Genomic DNA, 25,604 nt, shown 5'->3' with positions numbered 1-25,604 from the left:
TTTGACCTTTCAACAGGGACTTTTATTTATTTTTAAAATAATTCATACAAATGCATACAGTCACAAACATCTCTTTTTGGATATTGATTAACCAAAAATAATGATATTTTGTAATATATAGTATGTATACTGTATATTGCTAACCTACTACTTCACCAGAAGAGAGGCAATGTATGTCTGCTACTAATTGTGCAGCTGGGAGCTGCTTCTCTTCTCAGACACGTTACAATCAAGTCACACTGACACAGGCAAGCAGTACGTCAGGTATGCACAAGACAGGGGGGGGTCTTCTCTCCCAAAATGCACAGTTTTAACATTTATACAGAGGCTGAAGACTACAGAACAACATGCCCCTTAAACTGAAAGAACAAATGGAACTTAAAGTATTTTTGCTAATATTGACCAGAGGCAGGCGGGTAGAAAAACAAAGCACTATGTGGTGTAGAAGAAAAAGAACTAGGGAAACTCCATTTCCTGAGAACCTGTGCAAAAGCTGCCTCTTTTGGGGCTTGTTGGGAAACATATAAAACAAATATTCTATTGTCTTTTTAAAATCGGTTGGTTAGTTTTCACCCTTGTTTTTCTTTTAGACTGCACTACAAATAATTGTTTTCATATTTCTAAAAACTGTACACAAACAGTTACAATCATGTTATAATCAACTACTTCTGCTTTAACAAGAACCCATAGGACACAAACAGACATTCGCCCACGTTACTTGGACAAACTATAGTCTAAACAGTAGGATTGGCTTTAAAGGATATTTTTCTCTTTTCGAATCCACAATATTATTCAGGTTTTTTTTCTACACAAAAAAAAGTTTCAAAAAGACGACCGACTCCACTATGGTTGGACCAGATGAACTGTAATGGACCTCTGTGAGTCTGTCTCTTTCATGGCAGCTGTTTAGAACCCATGATGCTTCAGTTCCATTCCTCTTTGGGGTGATGAAGACCAGGAGAGTTCTATGGTTGGACAGAGAGCTCTGTGGGGCGGGGCTACAACTGGTCGTTGGGGTGCTGATCCCTGTCCAACTCTGATTTGCCTGGCTGGCCCGGCGAGGGGGCGCGAGGGGGGTGGGCGGCGCTGGACAGGCTGTGTGTGATGGGCACGGCACTGGGAACAATCCCCTCTACAGGCGGAGGGAGCCCCCCAGAGGCCAAACTCACAACACCAGGAGGGTATCTGGGAGGAGAGGATGCCCAGAAAATGAGTCACCAGCATCAACAAATAACACCCAACATTTTATTTTGGCCTGTGGCAAAATATGCATACAGTGCCTGTATCTACATGTTATTCTGTACCAACAGTGGATGTATTACCTGTATGCCCCATTGACCTCAGGGTGACTGACAGCAGGAGTCATACTGGCCCAGTGACTAGTCTGGCTTAGGAACTCTTTATTCACACAGTTCTTCAGGCTGTCTGGAATACGACCTGGAAGCAGGAAACAGTCACTGATGAAGCACAATGTGCTTATTGGGGAGTTGTTATTGTGGCTTTGCTGTTGTTTATTAGTGAGAGGGGAGCCTGACAATAATCCACCCGAGAATACCCATGCTTAGTGTAATGGTGTTACCTGAAATGGCTCGGCGGATCTCCCTGGCTGCCTCCTCTCTCATCTCAATAGAAGCCTGTTCACTGTACCAGGCAGCGTGGGGAGTACAGATGAGGTTTGGAGCATCTTTCAGAGGGCCCTGGTTGAAACTGAGACAGAAGGAACATGGGAATTTATTATTAACATCACTTCAACACAGTATCATATAAATATCAGTAGAATGAAGACAGTAGAAGAATTTAAAGTTAGCTCACCCGAAGGGCTCTGTCTCGTGGACGTCCAGGGCCGCTCCTCGGATCCTCCCCTCTTTCAGGGCCTGTGCCAGGGCTTTCTCCTCCACCAGCCCCCCTCGGGCCGTGTTAACCAGGAACGCACCCTGGCGCATCTACAACACACCATATAAAATATGTAGACAGTGCAGAACACAACTGTAAAGGACATGCTACATTGGTCTTCTTGGTAGATTTAAATCCCCCAGTGCAGTGACATGGATCCAGTAGGCTTCTGTGCGTGAGTGTCTATATATTTCTGTCTGTGTACGTGCATGTGCGTGTCACGGCCCCGACCTGTTTGATGGTAAAGTCGTTGATGAGGTGGTGGTTGTGCTCGTTGAGGCTGCAGTGGAGGGTGACACAGTCGCTGTGGAAGAGCAGGTCCTGGAGGGTGTTGACGCGCTGCAGGCCCAGGGCTCGCTCCACCCCATCAGACAGGTACGGATCGTAGAATATCACATTAAACCCAAAGGCTTTGGCTCTCAGTGCTACAGCCTGGCCAACACGACCTGAGGACAGACAACAACATGGACATTTGAGTAATACCCAGACAAGTAAATAGTTACAGCAAAGAGATACAATAAAGATGAATTCCTTACACATTCACTATGCCTGTTTTGTAACACATCACAGCTCAAAATGGCATACAGAAAAGCCATCGAACTCTACTAAACAAGGCCATATTTAAAGAACCAATTTCTTATTCATTATACCGACCATGTTATCTTCAGCTAACAGCCAGTTGGGCAGTGTAATACAATGTACAGGTGCAGGATCTTAATTTGAGCCAGTTTACTACAGCAGGAAAATAATCCTGCGGCAACAAGAAATGTGAATTATTATGTGGATTATACACTGCTCAAAAAAATAAAGGGAACACTTAAACAACACAATGTAACTCCAAGTCAATCACACTTCTGTGAAATCAAACTGTCCACTTAGGAAGCAACACTGATTGACAATAAATGTCCCATGCTGTTGTGCAAATGGAATAGACAACAGGTGGAAATTATAGGCAATTAGCAAGACACCCCCAATAAAGGAGTGGTTCTGCAGGTGGTACCACAGACCACTTCTCAGTTCCTATGCTTCCTGGCTGATGTTTTGGTCACTTTTGAATGCTGGTGGTGCTTTCACTCTAGTGGTAGCATGAGACGGAGTCTACAACCCACACAAGTGGCTCAGGTAGCGCAGCTCATCCAGGATGAGACATCAATGCGAGCTGTGGCAAGAAGGTTCGCTGTGTCTGTCAGCGTAGTGTAAAGAGCATGGAGGCGCTACCAGGAGACAGGCCAGTACATCAGGAGACGTGGAGGAGGCCGTAGGAGGGCAACAACCCAGCAGCAGGACCGCTACCTCCGCCTTTGTGCAAGGAGGAGCACTGCCAGAGCCCTGCAAAATGACCTCCAGCAGGCCACAAATGTGTATGTGTCGGCTCAAACGGTCAGAAACAGAGTCCATGAGGGTGGTATGAGGGCCCAACGTCCACAGGTGGAGGTTGTGCTTACAGCCCAACAACGTGCAGGACGTTTGGCATTTGCCAGAGAACACCAAGATTGGCAATTTCGCCACTGGCGCCCTGTGCTCTTCACAGATGAAAGCAGGTTCACACTGAGCACATGTGACAGACGTGACAGTCTGGAGACGCCGTGGAGAACGTTCTGCTGCCTGCAACATCCTCCAGCATGACCGGTTTGGCGGTGGGTCAGTCATGGTGTGGGGTGGCATTTCTTTGGGGGGCAGCACAGCCCTCCATGTGCTCGCCAGAGGTAGCCTGACTGCCATTAGGTGCCGAGATGAGATCCTCAGACCCCTTGTGAGACCATATGCTGGTGCGGTTGGCCCTGGGTTCCTCCTAATGCAAGACAATGCTAGACCTCATGTGGCCGGAGTGTGTCAGCAGTTCCTGCGAGAGGAAGGCATTGATGCTATGGACTGGCCCGCCCGTTCCCCAGACCTGAATCCAATTGAGCACATCTGGGACATCATGTCTCGCTCCATCCACCAACGCCATGTTGCACCACAGACTGTCCAGGAGTTGGCGGATGCTTTAGTCCAGGTCTGGGAGGAGATCCCTCAGGAGACCATCCGCCACCTCATCAGGAGCATGCCCAGGCGTTGTAGGGAGGTCATACAGGCACGGAGGCCACACACACTACTGAGCCTCATTTTTACTTGTTTTAAGGACATTACATCAATGTTGGATCAGCCTGTAGTGTGGTTTTCCACTTTAATTTTGAGTGTGACTCCAAATCCAGACCTCCATGGGTTGATAAATTTGATTTCCATTGATAATTTGTGTGTGATTTTGTTGTCAGCACATTCAACTATGTAAAGAAAATAGTATTTAATAAGAATATTTCATTCATTCTGATCTAGCATGTGTTATTTTAGTGTTCCCTTTATTTTTTTGAGCAGTGTAATTAATGGAAATGTTTGTAGGGGTTGATACATTTTTCGTAAGGGAAAATCAAGTCTGAAATGTCAACATGGAAAGCCTTTTTAAACCTCAAATACACTTCAAGTTTTAAATGTCCTGCATTGGAGGAAAATTATCCTGCAACAGGGTGATCAAATGAAGATCCTACATCTATAATATAACATTGTACTGTAATATCTCACACTAACCGAGGCCAATGATGCCAAGTGTCTCCCCACGGATCCGCGCCGCCCCAGACGCCACCTCCCTGATCTGCTCCACACTCTGGACCCGGGTGCCCTCGCGCAGCGCCTGGTGGAGCCACGTGGTCCGTCTGTACAGGTTAAGGATGTGACACAGTGTAGAGTCTGCTGTCTCCTCCACCGATGCTGCTGGCATGTTACACACTGCTATCCCTATTGGAGGACAGGACGAATGTAAACAGCTACAGTACCAGTCAAAAGTTACAACACACCTACTCATTCAAGTGTTTTTCTTTATTTTTACTAGTTTTTACACAGTAGAATAATAGTGAAGACATCAAAACTATGTAATAACACATATGGAATCATGTAGTAACCCAAAAAGTTTTTAAACAAATCAAAATATATTTATTTTCTAAAGAGATTATAAAGAGCCACCCTTTGCCTTGATGACAGCTTTGCACTCTTGGCATTCTCTCAACCAGCAACACCTGGAATGCTTTTCCAACAGTCTTAAAGGAGTTCCCACATATGCTGAACACTTGTTGGCTGCTTTTCCTTCACTCTGCGGTCCAACTCATCCCAAACCATCTCAATTGGGTTGAGATCGGGTGATTGGGGAAGCCAGGTCATCTGATGCAGCACTCCATCACGGTAAATAGCCCTAACACAGCCTGGAGGTGTGTTTTGGGTCTGATAGTGGGACTAAGAGCAAACCAGACGGGATGGCGTATCGCTGCAGAATGCTGTTGTAGCCATGCTGGTTAAGTGTGCCTTGAATTCATTCTAAACAAATCAGACAGTGTCACCAGCAAAGCACCATCACACCTCCTCCTCCATGCTTCACGGTGGGAACCACACATGCAGAGATCATCCGTTCACCTACTCTGCGTCTCACAAAGACACGGGGGTTGGAACCAAAAATCTCAAATTTGGACTCATCAGACCAAAAGGACACATTTCCACCGGTTTAATGTCCATTGCTCGTGTTTCTTGGTCCAAGCAAGTCTTCTTCTTATTGATGTCCTTTAGTAGTTGTTTCTTTTCAGTAATTCGACCATGAATGCCTGATTCACGCAGTCTCCTCTGAGCAGTTAATGTTGAGATGTGTCTGTTACTTGAACTATGTGAAGCATTTATTTGGGCTGCAATTTCTGAGGCTGGTAGCTAATGAACTTATCCTCTGCAGCAGAGGTAACTCTGGGTCTTCCTGTCCTGTGGCGGTCCTCATGAGAGCCAGTTTCATCATAGCGCTTGATGGTTTTTGCAACTGCACTTGAAGCAACTTTCAAAGTACTTCAAATTTTCCGGATTTACTGATCTTCATGCTGTTTCTCATTGCTTATTTGAGCTGTTCTTGCCATAATCTTCTGTATACCACCACTACCTTGTCACAACACAACTGATTGGCTCAAACGCATTAAGAAGGATAGAAATTACACAAATGCACTTTTAAAAAGGCACACCTGTTAACTGAAATCCATTCCAGGTGACTACCTCATGAAGCTGGTTGAGAGAATGCCAAGCATTTGTAAAGCTGTCATCAAGGCAGCTTCAATCTTTTTTGGTTACTACATGATTTCATGTGTTATGTCATAGTTTTGATGTCTTCACTATTATTCTACAATGTAGAAACTACTAAAAATAAAGAAAAACCCTTGAATGAGTATGTGTGTCCAAACTTTTGACTGGTACTGTATCAACAAAAAATGTATTATGCAGATCTGAGCAATTGCACTTTGTTTAAATGCATCCATGACTGGAAAGCCATTTAAAATATCATAGGTCATCTTAATGGATGTTTTTGAAAAGCCGCCAGGAGCCTTTCATAGAAAATTAGTTGTGTTATTTCATAGTTTTGATGTCTTCACTATTATTATACAATGTAGAAACTAATACAAATAAAGAAAAACCCTTGAATGAGTATGTGTCCAAACTTTTGACTGGTACTTTTTATTATGCAGATCTGAGCAATTGCACTTTATTTCAATGGAATATCATAACTTGCAGAAAATAATAGAAGATTTCACCTAGTGATCAGTTCACAGCCTGTAAGTCTTTAGGTGGACATCCATAGTTGAGAGAGAGCACAGCAGGATCTCACCTAAATCTCCAGCCGACTTGATATCGATGTTGTCGAAGCCGCTGCCTATGCGGACAATGATCCGCAGTGCCTTGAATTTGTCAAGGTCCTCCCTCATTAGTGTGATGGTGTGGTACACTAGAGCCCCTACAGCCTCGTTCAGTACCTGCCAACACAACGCTCTCAGGTTTAGTACGTCAGAGCTCCTACAGCCTCGTTCAGTACCTGCCAACACAACGCTCTCAGGTTTAGTACATCAGAGCTCCTACAACCTCGTTCAGTACCTGCCAACACAACGCTCTCAGGTTTAGTACATCAGAGCCCCTACAGCCTCGTTCAGTACCTGACAACACAACGCTCTCAGGTTTAGTACATCAGAGCTCCTACAGCCTCGTTCAGTACCTGCCAACACAACGCTATGAGGTTTAGTACATCAGAGCTCCTACAGCCTCGTTCAGTACCTGCAAACTCAACGCTGTCAAGTTTAGTACATCAGAGCTCCTACAGCCTCGTTCAGTACCTGCCAACACAACGCTATGAGGTTTAGTACATCAGAGCTCCTACAGCCTCGTTCAGTACCTGCAAACTCAACGCTGTCAAGTTTAGTACATCAGAGCTCCTACAGCCTCGTTCAGTACCTGCCAACACAACGCTATGAGGTTTAGTACATCAGAGCTCCTACAGCCTCGTTCAGTACCTGCAAACTCAACGCTGTCAAGTTTAGTACATCAGAGGACAGTTATACAGCACTCTTCAATAAGAGAAATAGAACTAAAGTAATGTGTCATCCGAATGCATAGCAATTCATTAACCATAGCAGTGTTGTTGTTCCATAGGCCCTGACAGGCCCTACTATTATTCGACCATGCTGGTCATTTATGAACATTTGAACATCTTGGCCATGTTCTGTTATTATATCCACCCGGAACAGCCAGAAGAAGACTGGCCACCCCTCATAGCCTGGTTCCTCTCTAGGTTTCTTCCTAGGTTTTGGCCTTTCTAGGGAGTTTTTCCAGGCCAACGTGCTTCTACACCTGCATTGCTTGCTGTTTGGGGTTTTAGGCTGGTTTTCTGTACAGCACTTTGATATATCAGCTGATGTAAGAAGGGCTAAATAAATAAATTTGACTTGATTTGACATGGGCTCTCCATTGGGCTCTTGTAGTGGTAGCCCATCTATTCTCACCACGTTTGATGTTCCATTTCATGATCAGCCCAACTGCAGCTAGCACCATACGCTCTGCCACTTCTCCCTTTATACGCTGTGTAAAGCCACCATGTAGCTCAATTAAACTGAAAGGGGATATTTTAATTAGGCAAGGAGCTGGGTGGTTATGGGCCTGTGAAAGGGAACGAGGAGAGAATGTGGGTGCCATCTGTTTCTGCAGGGCCAGGGAGAGCTCAAAGATTCAGCCTGCCATACATTCAGAACCAGAGCAGGAGAAAACACACACTGGGAATCAGTACTACAGGAAGTATAGATGGCCAGTTTTACTCTGATGTTTAATTTTGCTTTGTTGCACTGGGTGGGAAAAACACTGGATATAATCAAGTCTTATTATATTATTATTATTTTTCACCTTTATTTATCTAGGCAAGTCAATTAAGAACAAATTCTTATTTACAAATGGCTGCCTACCAAAAGGCAACATAAATTAAAATAAAAAAGATAAAGTCTATTGCACTGTTCTGTTAATTAGGAAGATTCAATTTATTTTAACTGAAAAATGTATACTTGTCAGGCTTATTTCTGTCATTGTAAATGAGTTGTTTATGTCATTGTTTTTAGGACATTGTTGATTACGGTGTTTGAACAAACTTGTTTAACAGCACAGGGTCTTGCATATAATATGGTAAACAAATAGTGTTTTTAGGCCAGGGTGTCTTTTTTAAGTCCAATTAACTTGAAACTGGTAGCATGTAAATGAGGCTGAGCAGACAGATAACATGTAGAGCATGGCAGGACCTTCTCATGGATCTCCTGGGTGGACTGGGCATCACAGAAGGCCACAGTGGCCACGTCTTTCAGGATGGGCATCTCTATGGTGCAGTCACGCCCATCCAGCAGGGCCACCAGGGGCCGGGGGTGCATGGGCCCATTCATAATTGGGGGCCGGATGCCTGTAGACAGAGAGGATGGGTAAACAAACTATATTTGACCATAGTCTACTGTAAAGGACCGCTCACAGACAGTAAGTCTGGAAAGAGGTATGTCTACAGTATGGGTTGTGATATGACATGGCAGTGTGGGAAAATTGCAGCTGTGTTTATGATCTTGCTTACTATTTTCCACCTAAAACCACAACAAATCCAGTTGTCAGTTGGTATGTTAATGATTCCCATGCGAGTAAACAAAAATCCCAAAAGGGGTCTCATACTTTATTTGGGTTTCAGAATTATTTGCGGTTTTTAATAAGTCAATATTGCATCCATGACTGGAAAGCCATTTAAAATGTCATAGGTCATCTTCATGCATGTTTTTGAAAAGCAGCTAGGAGCAGACTTTCATAGAAAATGAGTCACTAAATGAGAAACACCCCCTGATGGTGCGATTCATCAAATTAGCCATTCAAACTATGGTGAGAGTGGTAACTAAACTTTACATGACATTTAACCAACTGCCATGCTCGTATCAACTATAAAATGACTAAACCACTTCAGTGTGAAACCAATATAAAAGAGCAACTGTGTGGGTCAATTGCACTACGGTTCACGCACAGAATAATGCAACAGGAAATCCTCTGTGCATCAAATTGTTAGAATGTCACATTTTCTACACTGATGCTACTCATTGTCCCAAATAATCTGTGTTTTAACTGTACATCCACTTGTCACTTTACTGACACATTTACAGACTCCGTTCTAACTGGAAGGAAATAGCTTTCATTCCACTGGAGGATATGACCTTGTGAGAATCAGGAGGAACGACCCTTGGGTCCAATATTCTAAACAGTGTCTCTCGTGGAGCTAAGGGTTATCCCTCCTTTGTCTGCTACAGTGAACTGTCGTCTATGCTCATACAGTCAAAGCTACTTCCTGAAAATAAGGTCAGCACCTCAGAAAGCCCCAGTTGTGTTCTACAAGGATATCAGAGCTGTCCTCTAACGTGAAATGTTTCAAACATAGCTCTATTTTATTTATTAGACTATTTTTTTAGTGAGCATGCCAGGAATCAACCCATTCGATTTCAATACAGCATAATCAAATCTATATTTGCATTCATATTAAATGTAGCATTGTAACTGTAACCACCATAGGGAGAGGGAAAATAGTGCACCTGTGAGCAGCTCGAGCTGTGTGATTTATGATCAGAGCCAATCTGGCACAAACATGGCGTGACCGTCTCTACCCACTGTTGTTCCCACAGGAGATCTCCCTCCCAGATGAGCCAGGGGAATGTAGACACACCCCTCTCCTTCAGCTCACTCCCTCATCAGCTACCACTGTACACACACAGACACACGCACACCTGCACATACACCGATGCGCACGTGTGCGTACACACACACAGGCAAACTCTATCACACAAGCACTCTCTCACGTACACAGATCACCAAGCCCCGTCTGGTTGGTCTACAACACATTTTTCAGTCATGTTCTTCAAAGATGACAAAAATGCCCCCCCCCCCCCCCCCCCAAAAAAAAAGAACAAACAATGCATGTTCTATCACCACTATCATGACATTCCATGGCCATAATGATATGTGAGCTTTGTATTGTGGTAATTCGGACAATTTGAGCACCCCAGGGGTGAATTGGTGTGTCAATTTTAATGAGATAAGACACGATCCTTTGATCACAGAATTAAAGACCCCTCCGAGCTCAGACATGAATAATCATACTAAGATCAATCATGAAGATCAAACAATACCTCCAATGTAGACAATATGCTGCTGTTGTGAATACAAGTAAACAAAATGTCCAAGTAACAGACACCAGTATGAAAACATGGAGTATTCACAATAGCAGCATCAGTACTAAGCACCTACAAATATGTTTTCTGTACTTCCTGAACCTGAAGTATTCCCCTAGTAGACTGTTCTAGAATCAAAGTTTCCTTCTCCCCTGAAAGGAGAATGAGGAAGCAAGTCAAGGCCGGAACTGGAAATACCGTTCCCCACTGCACAATGAACAGGAAATATGTGCTGTGTGTGTCCTTGCCTCACATTTTTAGAGGGAAATAGTACTGTCCTTCATCCCACAGGAGGCTAATCGTTCCCTGAATCAACACAGAAAGGCTCTAACCCCTCACACACACACATCTCCTCTGACCAGGTCCAAAACAGCTAAACAGAAACATATTCGGGAGTGGAAAGCAAGTTATTACAGCATTGTAAGTGGCTGAATGGGAGAGATGAAAGATAATGGAGAGAGAAAGAGAGAGAGAGGGGAGGAGGGAAGGAAGAGGGGGAGGGGAAGGTAGAATACTGTACAGCACACTGAACACACAGATCTGTGTCCACACCACACAACGCAATCACAGTTAACATTTGGTCCCATGCACAAAAGGAAAGGTAAATGTTTACCTAAAGGCAAGCCTTTGTTCAGCAAATGCGAGCTTCCCATCTTTTTCCCCAAAAAAGGACATTCACTTCAGCAAGACATCATAAATCCACAGCATATGGCGGATACTTGAATGTTCTTCTTCCTTTTCCCCCTCAGTGACAAACATACATATGCTCCCCCTTTTTTTAACTTCCCTTATGCTCCCTCACTCTCCCTTCCTTCCTCACTTTCTACTTCGACTATCGCTCTCTGTCACACGCTCGTGCACACAGAATGCAAGTGTCACTGCATTTATGGGAGTGGGAGATCGAGAGAGAGAGAGAAAGCAGCCGCGTGAGTGAGGTGGCTGAAAGAAAATGAGAAAAGAAATGGGGTGGAGCTAAGGCCACACGAAATGTATCTTTTGTTTTCCGAAAGAAGGCCAAACGTAAAGTGTTATGCAATAACAGAAGATAGGCTATAGGCAACAGAAGAAAAACAAACGCCCTAAAATAAAACATGTAACTTCAAATGTGATACATGATAACTTTGCTGAGTTTCAGTTTACAGTGATTGGTGTACATTTGCTGCATATCAACACAAAGATGTGTAATAACATAATAATAACATGATTGACTTGTTTGTCTTTAAGATTTAAAACAAGCATTATAAAACCTACACATCTTTAATTATCAATTGTGATTACATATTTGAAATAAATTACCATATGGTTTCTTAGTAAATATGATTAAAACCATATATATCTTGACTCACTGGTAATGACTCTACTGTGTGTACAGTACATGGTGTACCTAAGGTGTCATTGTAATTCATGCTCCTGAGATGGTCAGTAACTACATGTGATAAACACCGGTGATTATCCAGAGCCACAAAAGTCTGAGTCTTTATAATAAAAAATAATGAGGTAAATACTTTTGGATTTTTGAAAAAAAAAAACACAAGGTTAATTTGATAGCACATTCTATTATCAAACAAATACTGTGTCCCAAAGCTCTCTATGCTGGTTCACACCCTGGCCAATGATGGTTTTTATGTTGCCATTTTTAAAGATCTATTCACCTGGCCATTGCAAAGCAAGTGTTTTTTTCTGCACAACTTCTTACAAGCGAATGCTGGAAGGTAAACAGATCACCACTTGTGCTTGAGTGGAAAAGACTTAAGTGACTGAACTTTTGTTTTGCGACTTCATTCCAGCAGATCTAGCACAGCATGTACTCTAACATGTGTCCCATCCAGGCTACATCGCTGTATCATAGGGATAGATAACTCATATGAGCTGAATTAAAATATGCCAGAAATGTTTCATATGCTCAAATAGCTTGTTTCTCTCAAAAGGTTGTGCACAAATTTGTTTACATCCCTGTCAGTAAGCATTTCTCCTTTGCCAAGATAATCAATCCACCTGACAGGTGTGGCATATCAAGAAGCTGAATAAACAGGATGATCATTACACAGTTGCAACTTGTGCTGGGGACAATAAAAAGGCCACTCTAAAATGGGCAGTTGTGTCACACAACACAATGCCACAGATGTCTCAAGTTTAGAGGGACTGCAGGAATGTCCACCAGAGCTGTTGCCAGTAATTGAATGTTAATTTCTCTACCATATGCCGCCTCCAACGTTGTTTTAGAGAATTTGGCAGTAGGTCCTATGGGCCTCACAAACGCAGAGCACATGTAACCATGCCAGCCCAGGACCTCCACCTCCGGCTTCTTCAGTTGCAGGATCGTCTGATACCAGCCACCCTGAATGAAACTGATGGGTTTGCTGATGAAACTATAGGTTTGTACAACCAGTCTCTGGGAAGCTCTTCTTCGTGCTCGCCGTATGGTATCTGGGACCAACAGATATTCCCAGTCATGTGAAAAATTTACTAATTTCCTCATATGAACTGTAACTCAGTAAAGTCTTTGTAATTGTTGTGTTTCTATTTTAGTTCAGTGTACGGGCATGTTGGCACATTGCATCTGCCAATTAAAAAGCCCCAGATACAAATATTCCTTTGTGGATCATTTAGCAAAGTAACATCTAAACACGAGCAGAGCTGGGAGAGAATGGAACAACAACTGACTATAAACACAGAGTGTGATACAATCTGGAACCGCCACATAACACATGAAACAGTGACTCATTGAACACGGAACACAGAAAACACAAACATCTTGAATGACAATATGGCATCCACTGTTATTTCACAGAACTGTACATGAAATAAGACATGCAGTAGAGGGGAGAGAAGAAGATGTGAAGGGTAAAGAGAGAAGGACAGAGGAAAGGAGGGGAGAGGAAGATGCCCCAGAGAAAGATTACGCTGTCTGAGCCAATGGACTGAGCACAGACTGCAGCCATCTCCTCTGCACTCACTGCAGCGTAGCTAATGGTTCTGCTCCTTCACATCGGATTCCACCAACAACCAGAGAGATGCACAGGCCAAACAAAGCACTGGCCACATTTAGTGTGATGACTGACAGCAAGTCTAATGTCGTCTTTTAAGTTGCAACGGACCTATGTGAATGTTATACTGTAAATTGCAGATGCTGGTTATATTTGTGGAACTAGCCAAATGTATAATTGGATTGATTATGCTTTTCTGAGAGAGAGAGTCAATAAAGCCCTTTGAATGGGGGGGGGGGGGGGGGGGGGGGGGGTCCAACAGACCTTTCTTTTCGATTAGGAGAATTTAAAGGTGTGTGGAAAATCAGAAACCTGTGGTGTAGGACTCAGTGTTGATTGCTTCAAAATTATTTGCTCCTTGTTCTTGAAAAAGCACAGGCGTATCAGTGTAAAATGCACTACTGACTCCTAGTAATAACACTGACAAATCTCCCACACACACACATTATCTCTCAGTAAAGAGGGCTGGGAATGGCATCACAATACAGTTCACAGTATTAGACCACTGATAAACACACAAAAACACCATACTACAGTATCTACAACTTCTCATCTCCATACTTCCCCCCTATGCCCCTCCCCTCTCCGTGCCACTCAGCATACTCCCCCTCGCTGAGTGAACACAACGCTGCCCTGTATCCTGACCTAGTGACCTACACACGGCACAAAGGAAGCACAACATGGGGGTGGACGATCACAAACCTTGCATCACCCTCTTCTGTGTCTCAAATCCAGACTGTGCTTGAGCTTGCTAAAACATGCGGCAGAGCATTGGCCAATCATAGGCGCTATGTGACAGCCAATCAAGGTTGACTGCCTCTGGATAGTAGCCAATCACAATATGGCTCATTACTCAACTAGACAGGCTTGGGGAGGGCTCCTACAGGAAAATAAATCTGAGCATGCAGTGGAGAGAGGGGGAGGGGGAAAGAGAAAAGGGAGAGGGTGTATGGGGAACAAGAGTCAGTAATGGCTGAGTGAAATATTTTTCAAATGGCACGTTGGAGCAGACAATAGAACCTTTTGCAGAAAGGAATTCTTCATGTTTTATGCATATTCAAAATATAGATCATTAACATAAAGAGGTGGTCTACTGTTAATTCTTATATCTTTAGACATTGACAGTGCACTGCTTAAAGTAATGTGTATCTTTGTAGATTTGCCATTGAAACCAATTACATATACTTACATGTTCAGGTAGATTTGGTCTTCTTTTTACCTCTGGAAAATAAATCATTTCTGATCATCAGCATCTGTTGCCATTGTCATGTGATTGTATCACTGTGAAAGAATGGCATAGTGAAAACAAACTGAGTCTGAGTGGATTGTGATCATCATTGATAATAGGTTCTGAGAAGGACAGCTTGGAAAAATTGTCAAAAACTTCAGCCACCCAAGCCATAGCATGGCAAGCGGTACCAGTGCACCAAGTCTGCAACCATACAGTTTCTACCCCCAAGCCATAAGACTAAATAGCTAATCAAATGGCCACTCTGGACTACCTGCATTGACCCTTTTTTACACTAACTTTCATGCACATACACTACACTGGACTCTACCCACACATACTTACAGTGCATTCAGAAAGTATTGACCGCTTGACTTTTTCCACATTTTGTTATGTTACAGCCTTATTCTAAAATTGGTTGTTTCTTCCCCCTTCATCAATCTACACACAAGACCCCATAAAAACAAAGAAAAAATAGTTTATAACATTTTTTGGGGGGCAAATGTATAAAAAAAAATAAAAAAAATAACTGAAATATTGCATTTACATACATTTTCAGACCCTTTACTCAGTACTTTGTTGAAGCACCTTCGGCAGCGATTACAGCCTCGAGTCTTCTTGGGTATGACGCTACAAGCTTGGCACACCTGTATTTGGGGAGTTTCTCCCATTCTTCTCTGCAGATCCTCTCAAACTCTGTCAGGTTGGATAGGGAGCGGCGCTGCACAGCTATTTTCAGGTCTCTCCAGATATGTTTGATCGGGTTCAAGTCCGGGCTCTGTCTGGGCCACTCAAGGACATTCAGACACTTCTCCCCAAAGCCACTTCTGCATTGTCTTGGCTGTGTGCTTAAGGTCGTTGTCCTGTTGGAAGGTGAACCTTCACCCCAGTCTGAGGTCCTGAGTGCACTGGAGCAGGTTTTCATCAAGGATCTTGCTCTACTTTGGTCCTATCATCTTTCCCTCAAACCTGACTAGTCTCTCAGTTCCTGCCACTGAAAAACATTCCCACAGCATGATGCTGCCACCACCATGCTTCACCATAGGGATGGATGGTGCCAGGTTTCCTCCAGACATGACGCTTGGCATTCAGGCCAAAGAGTTCAGTCTTGATTTCATCAAACCAGAGAATCTTGCTTCTCATGGTCTGAAAGGCCTCTAGGTGCCTTTTGGCAAACTCCAAGCAAGCCTTTTACTGAGGAGTGGCTTTCATCTGGCCACTCTACCATAAAGGCTTGATTGGTGGTGCTGCAGAGATGGTTGTCCTTCTGGAATGTTCTCCCATCTCCACAGAGGAACTCTGGAGCTCTGTCAGAGTGACCATTGGGTTCTTGGTCACCTCTCTGACCAAGGCCTTTCTCCCCCGATTGCTCGGTTTGGCTGTGCGGCCAGCTCTAGGAAGAGTCTTGGTGGTTCCAAACTTAATCTGTTTTGTACCCTTCCCCTGATCTGTGGCTCCACACAATCCTGTCTCGGTGCTCTACGGACAATTTATTAAACCTCATGGCTTGTTTTTTTTCTCTGACATGCACTGTCAACTGTGGGACCTTATATAGACTGGTGTGAGACTTTCCAAATCATGTCCAATCAATTTAATTTACCACAGATGGACTACAATCAAGTTGTAGAAACATCTCAAGGATGATCAAGGGAAACAGGATGCACCTGAGCTCAATTTCGAGTCTCATAGCAAAGAGTCTGAATACTTATGTAAATAAGGTATTTCTGTTTTTTATTTTTAACTCTGCATTGTTGGAAAAGGACCTGTAAGTAAGCATTTCACTGTTAGTCTACACCTGTTGTTTACAAAGAATTTAAACTTTAGACAAATAACATTTGAGCTTCAGGTCATGACTTACAGGTCATGTAAAGTCCATTATTCAATAAAAAGATGTGACTTCACTTACTTAATACATATTGAGCAACTTTAAAGGCATTTTTAAATGACCATTCAACATCAAGATATCTTACAGATTGTACCTACAAGGCGTGTGTTTTGTCAACAGTGTCATTCATGTAAGCCACCAACAGCTAGCTCTCTCACCTCTCGCTGACCTCTGTTTTTCGTAAAACCCCTGCCGCATGTACAACCACGTATTCGAAAATAAGTTTTAAAAAAAGAAGCTTGCTTGGGCCCAATTTCATTAAACAGACTTTTTGGGATAGTATCACCCTCTCAGACATTTTTCTACACACTATCCCCCAAAAAATATTATTACTGGACGACACCAGCACACTAGATGGCTGTAGTGAGCATACGTATTTTTTGCACTGCAAGTAAAATCCTAGAAATTCACAAATGAAGATGGCGGTGCAAGAGACAGCTGCCCAACTATCCATGGCGCTGAAGGTTCAAGAGTATCCCACTTTGAAGGTTTGAAACGGTTTATTTGAATGAAAATCAAGACTAACCGATCGTGATGGGGGCATGAGTTTAAGATTTGACAAACTAGGCGCTAATTCCTATCATTTGGCTGGCCATTAGCTATAAAGCTAACTAACGTTAACGACGTCAGGCAGGGGCAAGTTGGTTCAAAACAACGGGGCAAATGTTAGATTGAGGTTATGAAAAGACTTGGTCAGATACAACATCCCAATCCAGTAGTTGATTGTCAATTATCGAGAAGATTGGTGGTTATTCGCAAACGTGGTACTTATCTTATGCCACGTATCTTATGCTAGCTAGCCAGCTGATACCTGTCGTGTCGGCAAGCTAGCTTTAGCTGGTTCTCTGTCCATATTCCGTGGCGTGTGAAGTCAGCAATTCATCACACTGTACGTGATAACGTTAACATTACTTGGAATTGGATGGCCAGCTCGTGTGAATACGTTTCCTCTGTCACTGACGCAGATTTGAAAGCTAACACATTTCTAGCTTAGATAAATTTAACTAGTTATTCACGTTTGTTTCCAAATTCACCATAGCTAGCTGTTAGCTAGTATTGTGTCCCTGTGAAATCAACATGCCATGACAAGGATGGTTCCTCACCAGCTGTGTGAAGTACAGCGTCACAAAAATATTCAAGTTAGTCTCAAATCCAAAGCGGCATGAATGCTAGTCAGTTGATCGTTTAGAAAACTGTATAATTGTGGTATTTACGGTCAGTTGACTCGTTCATAGCTATTGCTAATGTTTTTTAAAGCTAGCTAACAAGCGCAGTGTCCTCAAATTACTACCTCGACAATATGGCTGAGAAGATTCGAGTTTGCGGCAATATCACACTGCGACACTTATTGTTATGTGGCTGCTGCTAGACGGCTGTATGTTTGCCTTCTTAGTCGCCATTTTATCTGAATAGTCGTTTAATTACATTGGGATTGGAAGAGTACTTGTACACCATTTGAGTGGTTGTTACGTTAATTCGCATAATAGGACTGATGATTGATATTATCAGAGCTGAGGCCTTAGTAGCTTTGGGACGCTGTCGGGAGTCTGTACTGGTTGGATCCCCTGAGTTGTGAATCATTCTGGTGGGTGGCAACGGAAAATAACCCTACCACAATATAACCGGTATAACCAAATAAACATTTCCTTTCAACAAAAGCATTTGTATAATATCTTGGAACTCTACTTACCAGGTGAAATTTGACCATTGCTATGAAATAAACGTCTGAATCCAACTTTTGTCTGACCCACGCCAGATTTAGCTGCAGGAAGTCTCGCGTGGAGTGCGTGGTCTAATGGCAGCCTTCTAACTCAACGGGAATATGGTGCTGTAAGGACAACAGTTGGATTCAGACTTTTATTTAATAGCGGGGGACACATTTCACTTTACATCTGGTAAATAGAGGTCCTAGAGATTATACAAATGCTTTTGTTGAAAGGAAATGCTTCTTTGGTGAAGCTGGCTATATTGTGGTAGGGTTATTTTCCATTGCCAGCCACCAGAACAATGCAGGGAGTCCAACCAATATAGACTCCAGATGTCCCAAAACTAAGGCCTTAGGTGGTTGGTTGGAATCTGTTATACATTAAGAACACCTTCCTAATATTGCATATCAGAACACCCTCAATTCGTCGGCGCATGGACTCTACAAGGTGTCAAGTGTTCCACAGGGATGCTGGTCCATGTTGACTTGGCTGGATGTCCTTTGGTTGGTGAACCATTCTTGGTAAACACAGGAGTGGATTTAACAAGTGACATCAATAAGGGATCATACACTACATTACCAGAAGTATGTGGACACCTGATTGTCGAACATCATTCTAAAACCACCATGGGCATTAAGATGGAATTGGTCCCCCCTTTTCGGCTGTAACAGCCTCCACTCTTCTGGAAAGGCTTTCCACTAGATGTTGGAACATTGCTGCGGGGACTTGCTTCCATTTAACCACAAAGTATTAGTGAGATTGGGCATTGATGTTGGGCGATTAGGCCTGGCTCGCTGTCTGCGTACCAATTCATCCCAAAGGTATTCGATGGCTATTCGACCGATCTTGACAAACCATTTCTGTATGGACCTCGCTTTGTGCACAGGGGCATTGTCATGCTGAAAAAGGAAAGGGCCTTCCCCAAACTGTTGCCACAAAGTTGGAATCACAGAATTGTCTAAAATGTAATTGTATGCTGTAGCATTAAGATTTCCCTTCACTGAAAGTAAGGGGCCTGACCCGAACCATGAAAAACAGCCCCAGACCTTTACAGTTGGCACTATTAGGGCTGTGGAGGTCACACAACTTCATCAGCCGGTGATTGTCAAGCAAATAACTGTCGGTCTCACGGTAATTGACCGTTAATTAACATAAACACATTTAGCATCTCCTGGCTTCCACACACAGCCTACAAGCCATTTTAAAAAGTCTAATAAATCCATGTAATATAGCCTACACCTTCATAATAAATCCATTATTTATTTTAGACACATGATATGTCTAAAGACACATGATATTAAGAAAATGTAGTCTTATTTCAGAAGAAACGGATAGCATACACTGCGGGCCGGATTGCTGCGTTGTGCCCTTCTCCCTGAGTGTGCTGCGCAATCCGAAGCGTCTCTCACTCGCATGGCTTTCGGTCATGTGATCAGGTCTTTATCACAGGCTACAAGTGAAGACAGAAACATCAGGGGCGCAACTGCGTGTGTCCTTATCCAATTCAGAGGTGCACATTGAAGATATTGGAAGAACTGTCCACATTTACTTTATCAGTCAACAAGATGAGTAGGCCTAACAAACAGCAAAAGCACTAGCCTATGTCAATCTACTATCCCACATAGTACTAAAGTCAACCTATTCTGTGCAAGAAATAAATATTCCGAACATAGGGTTAGGCTATTTCTTCACATGGTAGTAAGCACGAATATTCCATTAGCGGAAAACACCATTATCAAAAGTGACCGCAAATACATTTATGCATGTAATGCTTTTATTATAAAGGTGCATTTTTGATGGTGAAAATGATATTCCCCAAATTTGAAAGTCACGCGCTGCTTATATATGCCAGTTAGGCAATACACCCCTTGTAAAGTAGGTTAATGTGCTTAATTTTAAGAAGTTATTTGGCCACTTTAGTTGTGATACAAACCTTATTAAAACATAGGCCTGTGGGCTAGGCTACATGAGGTGTGATACAAACCTTATTAAAACATGAGGTGTGCGACTATGATTCGAACAAGTTGCAAAAAAAGGCATTGTTCCTTATGCTGGGCATCATTCACAAGTGATAATATATCATTCACAAGTGATAGGCTAATATTGTCACCCATTAGACTATTCTTGATTTAATCTTGTCTTTACATATACTAAATAATATATGTGTGACATTTGTTATGATTTAGAATGAACCCTTATTATTCACCTATTCACCTTATTATTCACCTTCACCCTGTGGTTTATTTTCATGCCAGCGAGGTAGGCTATACTCCTGTTGTAAATATAAGCAATGTTCTTAATATTAGGAAAGTTGAGAAATAATATTAGCGGCCATCACTCTGTTTTCTCCCGCAATTGCATAGCTTATAGAAATGTTGCGCAAAAGCGTTTTGATTCGATTTTCGAATTCATTTGCATTGATGACGGGGTGATTAGAGGGACAATAGAGTGCTGAGTACCAGGCCGTTAGCAAGTTTGGTAGGCTACTAATGACCAGCAGCATCAGAGCTTGGAGAAGCCTAATTACCGTGACTAAATGGTCATGTGGAATTTGACTGCCTTTATGACTCGTGACCGCCAGTGTGGCTGTAATACGGTCAACGCAACAGCCCTAGGCACTATGCATTTGGGCAGGTAGCTTTCTCCTGGCATCCGCCAAACTCAGATTTGTATGTCGGACTGCCAGATGGTGAAGTGTTATTCATCACTCCAGAGAACACGTTTCCACTGCTCCAGAGTCCAATGGCGGCAAGCTTTACACCACTCCAGCTGATTCTTGGCATTGCGCATGGTGATCTTAGGCTTGTGTGCGGCTGCTCGGCCATGAAAACCCATTTATAACAGTACTTACAGTTGACCGGGACAGCTCTAGCAGGGCAGGAATTTGATGATCTGACTTGTTTGAAAGGTGGTATCGTATGACTCTGCCACGTTGAATGTATGTCTGACGATTGCATGGCTGTGTGCTCGACTTTATACACCTGTCAGCAACGGGTGTGGCTGAGATAGCCGAATCCACTAATTTGAAGGGATGTACACATACTTCTGTATATATATATATATATATGTGTAGTTCTCATCTGGTCAGTCTGTCAAGGAAAAAGCAGATGTTCAAAATGTTTTGTACACTCAACTAGAGGTTATGATCTCAGCATGTTATGGATCAAATATTTGGAAACTTCAGCCAAATAATGAACCCTAAATGGTCAGAATGGATGACTGAAACCACCTCATGTAGCTTTTGCATTGATCATATGTACAGGTACCATATGAAACTCTGAACAAGCGCTTCAGAGCTGCACAGAAGAACATTGACCGGGAGACGAGTCACGTAACCATGGTGGTGGCAGAGCTGGAGAAGACTCTCAGCAGTTTCCCAGTGGTGGATTCTGTGGTGTCCCTTCTGGATGGGGTGGTGGAGAAGCTCAGTGCCCTGAAGAGGAAGGTAGGTTCAAACAGTTTCCCTCTGAACAGTTAGCATTGAAATGTTGCTGTGCAGAGATGTTTTTACATTTATTTACAGTATTCCTCGATCAACCCCAGATAGCTTAGCTACCAATATTTCAGCCAGCTTCACGTTTGCAAATTTCTTAAGCACTTGTTAAATCTTGTACATGTTTATTGAGCGATTTCAAAAACAATGATTTCTCAACATAAGTTAATCAAAGCAGTAAAATGAAGAGGATCCAGCAGAGCTCAAGTACTACATGCAGTAAGTATAGAACATGTGAATATTGGATAGGCTGCTGAGTCCATCCAGGCGGAGGATGAGAGTGCTAAGCTGTGTAAGCGGAGGATTGAACACCTGAAGGAACACAGCAGCGACCAGCCAGTGGGCGTCAATGTCTGGAAGAAGAAACGAATGGACCGCATGATGGTAGAACACTTGCTGCGGTGTGGCTATTACAACACAGCGGTCAAACTGGCACGGCAAAGTGGCATTGAGGTGCGTCCCACTTCTCTTCGTCAATATGCATACAAGGTTACGTGGATACTACTTATAGTTTCTTATCCTTTACAGTAAAAGACTTGGGTAGTATCTCCAATGGCTGCTAGTATTGTAATTGTTTAGAGAACTACATTTTCTGTGCTGTCTCTATTTCACATGACCCCTCTTTCTCCCTGTCCTTCAGGACCTGGTCAACATTGAGATGTTCCTCACAGCCAAAGAGGTGGAGGAGTCGCTAGAGCGACAGGAAACCGCCACCTGTTTGGCCTGGTGTCATGACAACAAATCACGCCTCCGCAAGATGAAGGTAAGGCAGGAGATTATGCCATGTCTGTTAGTAGATCATGATGTCTCGTACATTATATGTACATATTAACTCATTGATGCTTCTCCTTCCAGAGCTGTTTGGAGTTTAGTCTGCGAATCCAGGAATTTATCGAGCTCATCCGACAGAACAAGCGCATGGACGCCGTCAGGTAGGAAACCGTTTCTGCTGACATTGCATATCCTGTAATAAAATATTTAGGTTAACATTGAGATATATTTAAAGTTCAAATGAGAACAATCATGATACATGTTTTTCACAGACATGCACGGAAGCACTTCAGCCAAGCAGAGGGGGGTCAGCTGGACGAGGTGCGGCAGGTGATGGGTATGCTGGCGTTCCCCTCAGACACCCATATCTCCCCTTATAAGGTAATACCATAGTAATGCCCTAGCCTGTAGTGTGCATATTCCTGTGTGTATGTCAAATAGTAGGCCTGTCATCAGGTCTGATCATCTCTTTGTCCTTCAACCCTCGCAGGATCTCCTGGACCCTGCCCGCTGGAAAATGCTGATCCAACAGTTCAGATATGACAACTACAGATTACATCAGCTGGGCAACAACTCTGTGTTTACCATCACACTCCAGGCTGGCCTGTCTGCTATCAAAACTCCGTATCTTTTCTGGTCACCGCTCTGTGCTCCTTAGTTTAGCTGATTCAACCAGTAACATGTGGTGCTCTGTCATCTGCTTGTTTTGTTGATGCACATTGTCTCTGTTTGGTTGTGATGGCCAGGTCTCTCTATAATTACTTATCTAAAACTGCACATCAAATTCAAGGTCTTCAAAATATTTGGCTCAATGTGTTCTGCCAAAGACATCCAGCTGTTAAGTACTGGAATGTAAAGTGAAAGATAAAGTTTAAGCCCTTAACCTTTCTGCTTCCAGTCAGTGTTATAAGGAGGATGGCACCTCTAAAAACCCTGACTGCCCCGTGTGCAGCAAGTCCCTGAACAAACTGGCACAGCCCCTGCCCATGGCACACTGTGCCAACTCCCGTCTGGTGTGCAAAATCTCTGGGGAGGTGATGAATGAGAACAACCCACCCATGATGCTGCCCAACGGCTATGTTTACGGATACAACGTGAGTCTCTACATCCCACACATTTCATCTTTACAATGGCAATGGAGTAATTATTATTATTCATGTTAATCATTTCTCCTTCCTCTAGTCTCTTCTATCCATTCGTCAAGATGACAAGGTGATCTGCCCCAGAACCAAAGAAGTCTTCAGCTTCTCCCAAGCTGAGAAGGTGTACATCATGTGATGTGATGGATACACCTTGACTATGACCAGCGGGTCCAGTCTGAGTGCAGTGGATCCCCCAGCAGAACCTCTAGCCCCTGCCCCAATGGCAATGCTCCACCATGTGACTGAGCCGAAATCACCCCACAGCCCACCTACCGACCTCTCGACCTGCCCAAACTGCCTCTCACTATGGAGAATAGTCCCAAATCACCTTGGGCAGATTTGTGAAATTAGACTAATTAACAAACTTTGGTTTTTAAAGTGTGGATGTTTTGACTTTTATTTTAACCTAGAGTCCAACCGGTAGTGTGGCACGTTAAAACTCTGTATTGCTCCAATATCATAACAGGAGCTTCTACCCTTTACCTTAGTTAAACCAGACTTACTTCAGATTTACAGGCTGACCACATTGGTGTTTGTGTCATAATGGCACTAATTTCATGATGCGCACAAGTTACATCATTTCTATGTAGCCATGTTAGGGGGGGGGGGGGGGGGTAAATAGAAATACTTTGAAATTGGTCATCTTGTGTTTGTCCCCCTGTGAAATCTGTGATTGCAGATCTGGGACGATGCACTCAATCTTGTAAATACTAGAGAATTGATCATTTCTGTATAGATTCAGGTCTCTCAAAATGTTAATGAGAAACATTTTAAGAACTCCATAGACCTTCCACTGATCAGGCGTGAACAAGCACACTGTTATTGCTTCAGGTACTTCATGGCAACCTTGTACACTGACCTAAAGTATACTCGGTACACTTTTGAGGAGCATAGTGGATTTGTGTCTTGCAAGGGAACATGCCAGGTCTTCTCACCACCTGAAGAAGACTTGACAAGTGGTCCAACAGAGCTTACAAAAGACTTATCTTTTCCAGTGTTTTGTAATAACCAGTGGTCTTCCTAGTTTGTGTGTGTGAAGATTGGAGATGCTTAATAATTTCCGCACCCACAAATGGATGGGTTAATTCATCACTTTTTATATTGATTTAGTTATACAACTCTGATGTAGTCAATCCAAAATACTCAATTATTCTATCTTTAGTTTCATATTTTTCAATTATGAACATTGTGCATTGTAATTAAAGAGGATAATTATAATTTTCTTTGCTCTTCATTTTTTTATGATGTAGTGCTGATTTTTAAGACATTTTGTATGACTAACACAAATTGCTGCAGATTTCACAAGGGGCTACAGTTGGTCCAAATTGTTCCTTGAGATTACAGAGGGTAATCTTACCATATGTTTCAGTACCTACCATCTATCCCACCTTTTTTTCATCTTGGCTGGTTGCTTCTGAACTGTTTAGTATTGTTATTGTGGAGAGACCGTTTAGAAACTGAGCATGCATGTTTATATTGGTAGGATAGATTGATTGTTCAAAAACGATTGCTGATAAAAGAACTCAAATTGGTTCCGGTCTTTCTTTCCACCTAACACATCTCCATAAACATCGGTGTGCTACTTTATCAGACTGAATATGATAGTGAGTGATGAATACGTTGTTTGATCCATGGAATATATGTAGTCTGAGAATGGAACACGGACATTGATTGTCCTTATAGAATTAATATTCCTACTATTAAAGAATGGTCATTTATGACAATTGGGTTGACATGGAAACGTAATGTCAACGGGTTGAACCATTGAAAGTAATAGACTATGGAATGAACACATTAAGTTGCCAAAACGTTCTCGAACGTTGCAGATAGTAATGCCATAATTAGAGTTTACAGGATTTCTCTTATAGAGGCATGTTTGCTCTACATAATACATTTCTCGTTTTGGAACGTTCAGATAGGAACGTTCCAAAACGTGTTACAGAG

General features: G+C 42.8%; 2 protein-coding genes across 6 annotated transcripts; one reads left to right on the top strand and one right to left on the bottom strand.

The window, feature by feature from the left end:
* LOC110504746 (C-terminal-binding protein 1) lies at positions 1 to 18,342 on the bottom strand. 5 transcript variants are annotated; one of them, XM_090220361.1, is made up of 11 exons: positions 18,239 to 18,341; positions 14,625 to 14,656; positions 14,138 to 14,331; positions 8,502 to 8,656; positions 6,557 to 6,701; positions 4,459 to 4,665; positions 2,125 to 2,339; positions 1,813 to 1,943; positions 1,580 to 1,707; positions 1,323 to 1,437; positions 1 to 1,185 (listed from the first exon to the last, which is right to left on the bottom strand). In XM_090220361.1, exons 3-11 carry the CDS (start codon positions 14,142 to 14,144, stop codon positions 999 to 1,001), a joined length of 1,290 nt encoding a protein of 429 aa, XP_090076487.1. In that variant the 5' UTR covers positions 14,145 to 14,331; positions 14,625 to 14,656; positions 18,239 to 18,341; the 3' UTR covers positions 1 to 998. The 5 variants fall into 5 exon arrangements, with proteins under 5 accessions (XP_090076487.1, XP_021439227.1, XP_021439229.1 ...); XM_021583552.3 differs by having other exon boundaries at positions 14,625 to 14,716; positions 18,239 to 18,338; XM_021583554.3 differs by lacking the exon at positions 14,138 to 14,331 and having other exon boundaries at positions 18,239 to 18,342.
* On the top strand, positions 16,918 to 25,191 carry LOC110504747 (macrophage erythroblast attacher, E3 ubiquitin ligase). The gene is made up of 9 exons (XM_021583555.3): positions 16,918 to 17,036; positions 21,517 to 21,699; positions 21,997 to 22,200; positions 22,388 to 22,510; positions 22,603 to 22,679; positions 22,791 to 22,899; positions 23,009 to 23,142; positions 23,417 to 23,612; positions 23,701 to 25,191. The coding sequence occupies exons 1-9, from the start codon at positions 16,962 to 16,964 to the stop codon at positions 23,794 to 23,796; spliced, it is 1,197 nt and encodes a 398-aa protein (XP_021439230.1). The 5' UTR covers positions 16,918 to 16,961; the 3' UTR covers positions 23,797 to 25,191.
* Positions 25,192 to 25,604: the final 413 nt, after the last annotated feature.

This window comes from Oncorhynchus mykiss, chromosome 25, assembly GCF_057628025.1.
Source record: "Oncorhynchus mykiss isolate SJ-2025 chromosome 25, ASM5762802v1, whole genome shotgun sequence".
Classification (NCBI taxonomy): domain Eukaryota; kingdom Metazoa; phylum Chordata; class Actinopteri; order Salmoniformes; family Salmonidae; genus Oncorhynchus; species Oncorhynchus mykiss.
Note: the sequence above shows the minus strand (reverse complement) of the source record. Positions and strands in the feature narration are given on the sequence as shown.

Bases quoted from the DNA above. Each gene is read 5' to 3' on its own strand.
- LOC110504746 (XM_021583551.3), bottom strand. From the start codon at position 11,101: ATGGGAAGCTCGCATTTGCTGAACAAAGGCTTGCCTTTAG. The intron at 1,944-2,124 runs GTCGGGGCCGTG...GGTGTGTTGTAG, and splicing joins ACGACTTTACCATCAAACAG to ATGCGCCAGGGTGCGTTCCT. The intron at 1,708-1,812 runs GTGAGCTAACTT...CTTCTGTCTCAG, and splicing joins CACGAGACAGAGCCCTTCGG to TTTCAACCAGGGCCCTCTGA.
- LOC110504747 (XM_021583555.3), top strand. From the start codon at position 16,962: ATGAAGATGGCGGTGCAAGAGACAGCTGCCCAACTATCCATGGCGCTG. The intron at 21,700-21,996 runs GTAGGTTCAAAC...AATATTGGATAG, and splicing joins TCAGTGCCCTGAAGAGGAAG to GCTGCTGAGTCCATCCAGGC. The intron at 23,143-23,416 runs GTATCTTTTCTG...TTCTGCTTCCAG, and splicing joins CTGTCTGCTATCAAAACTCC to TCAGTGTTATAAGGAGGATG.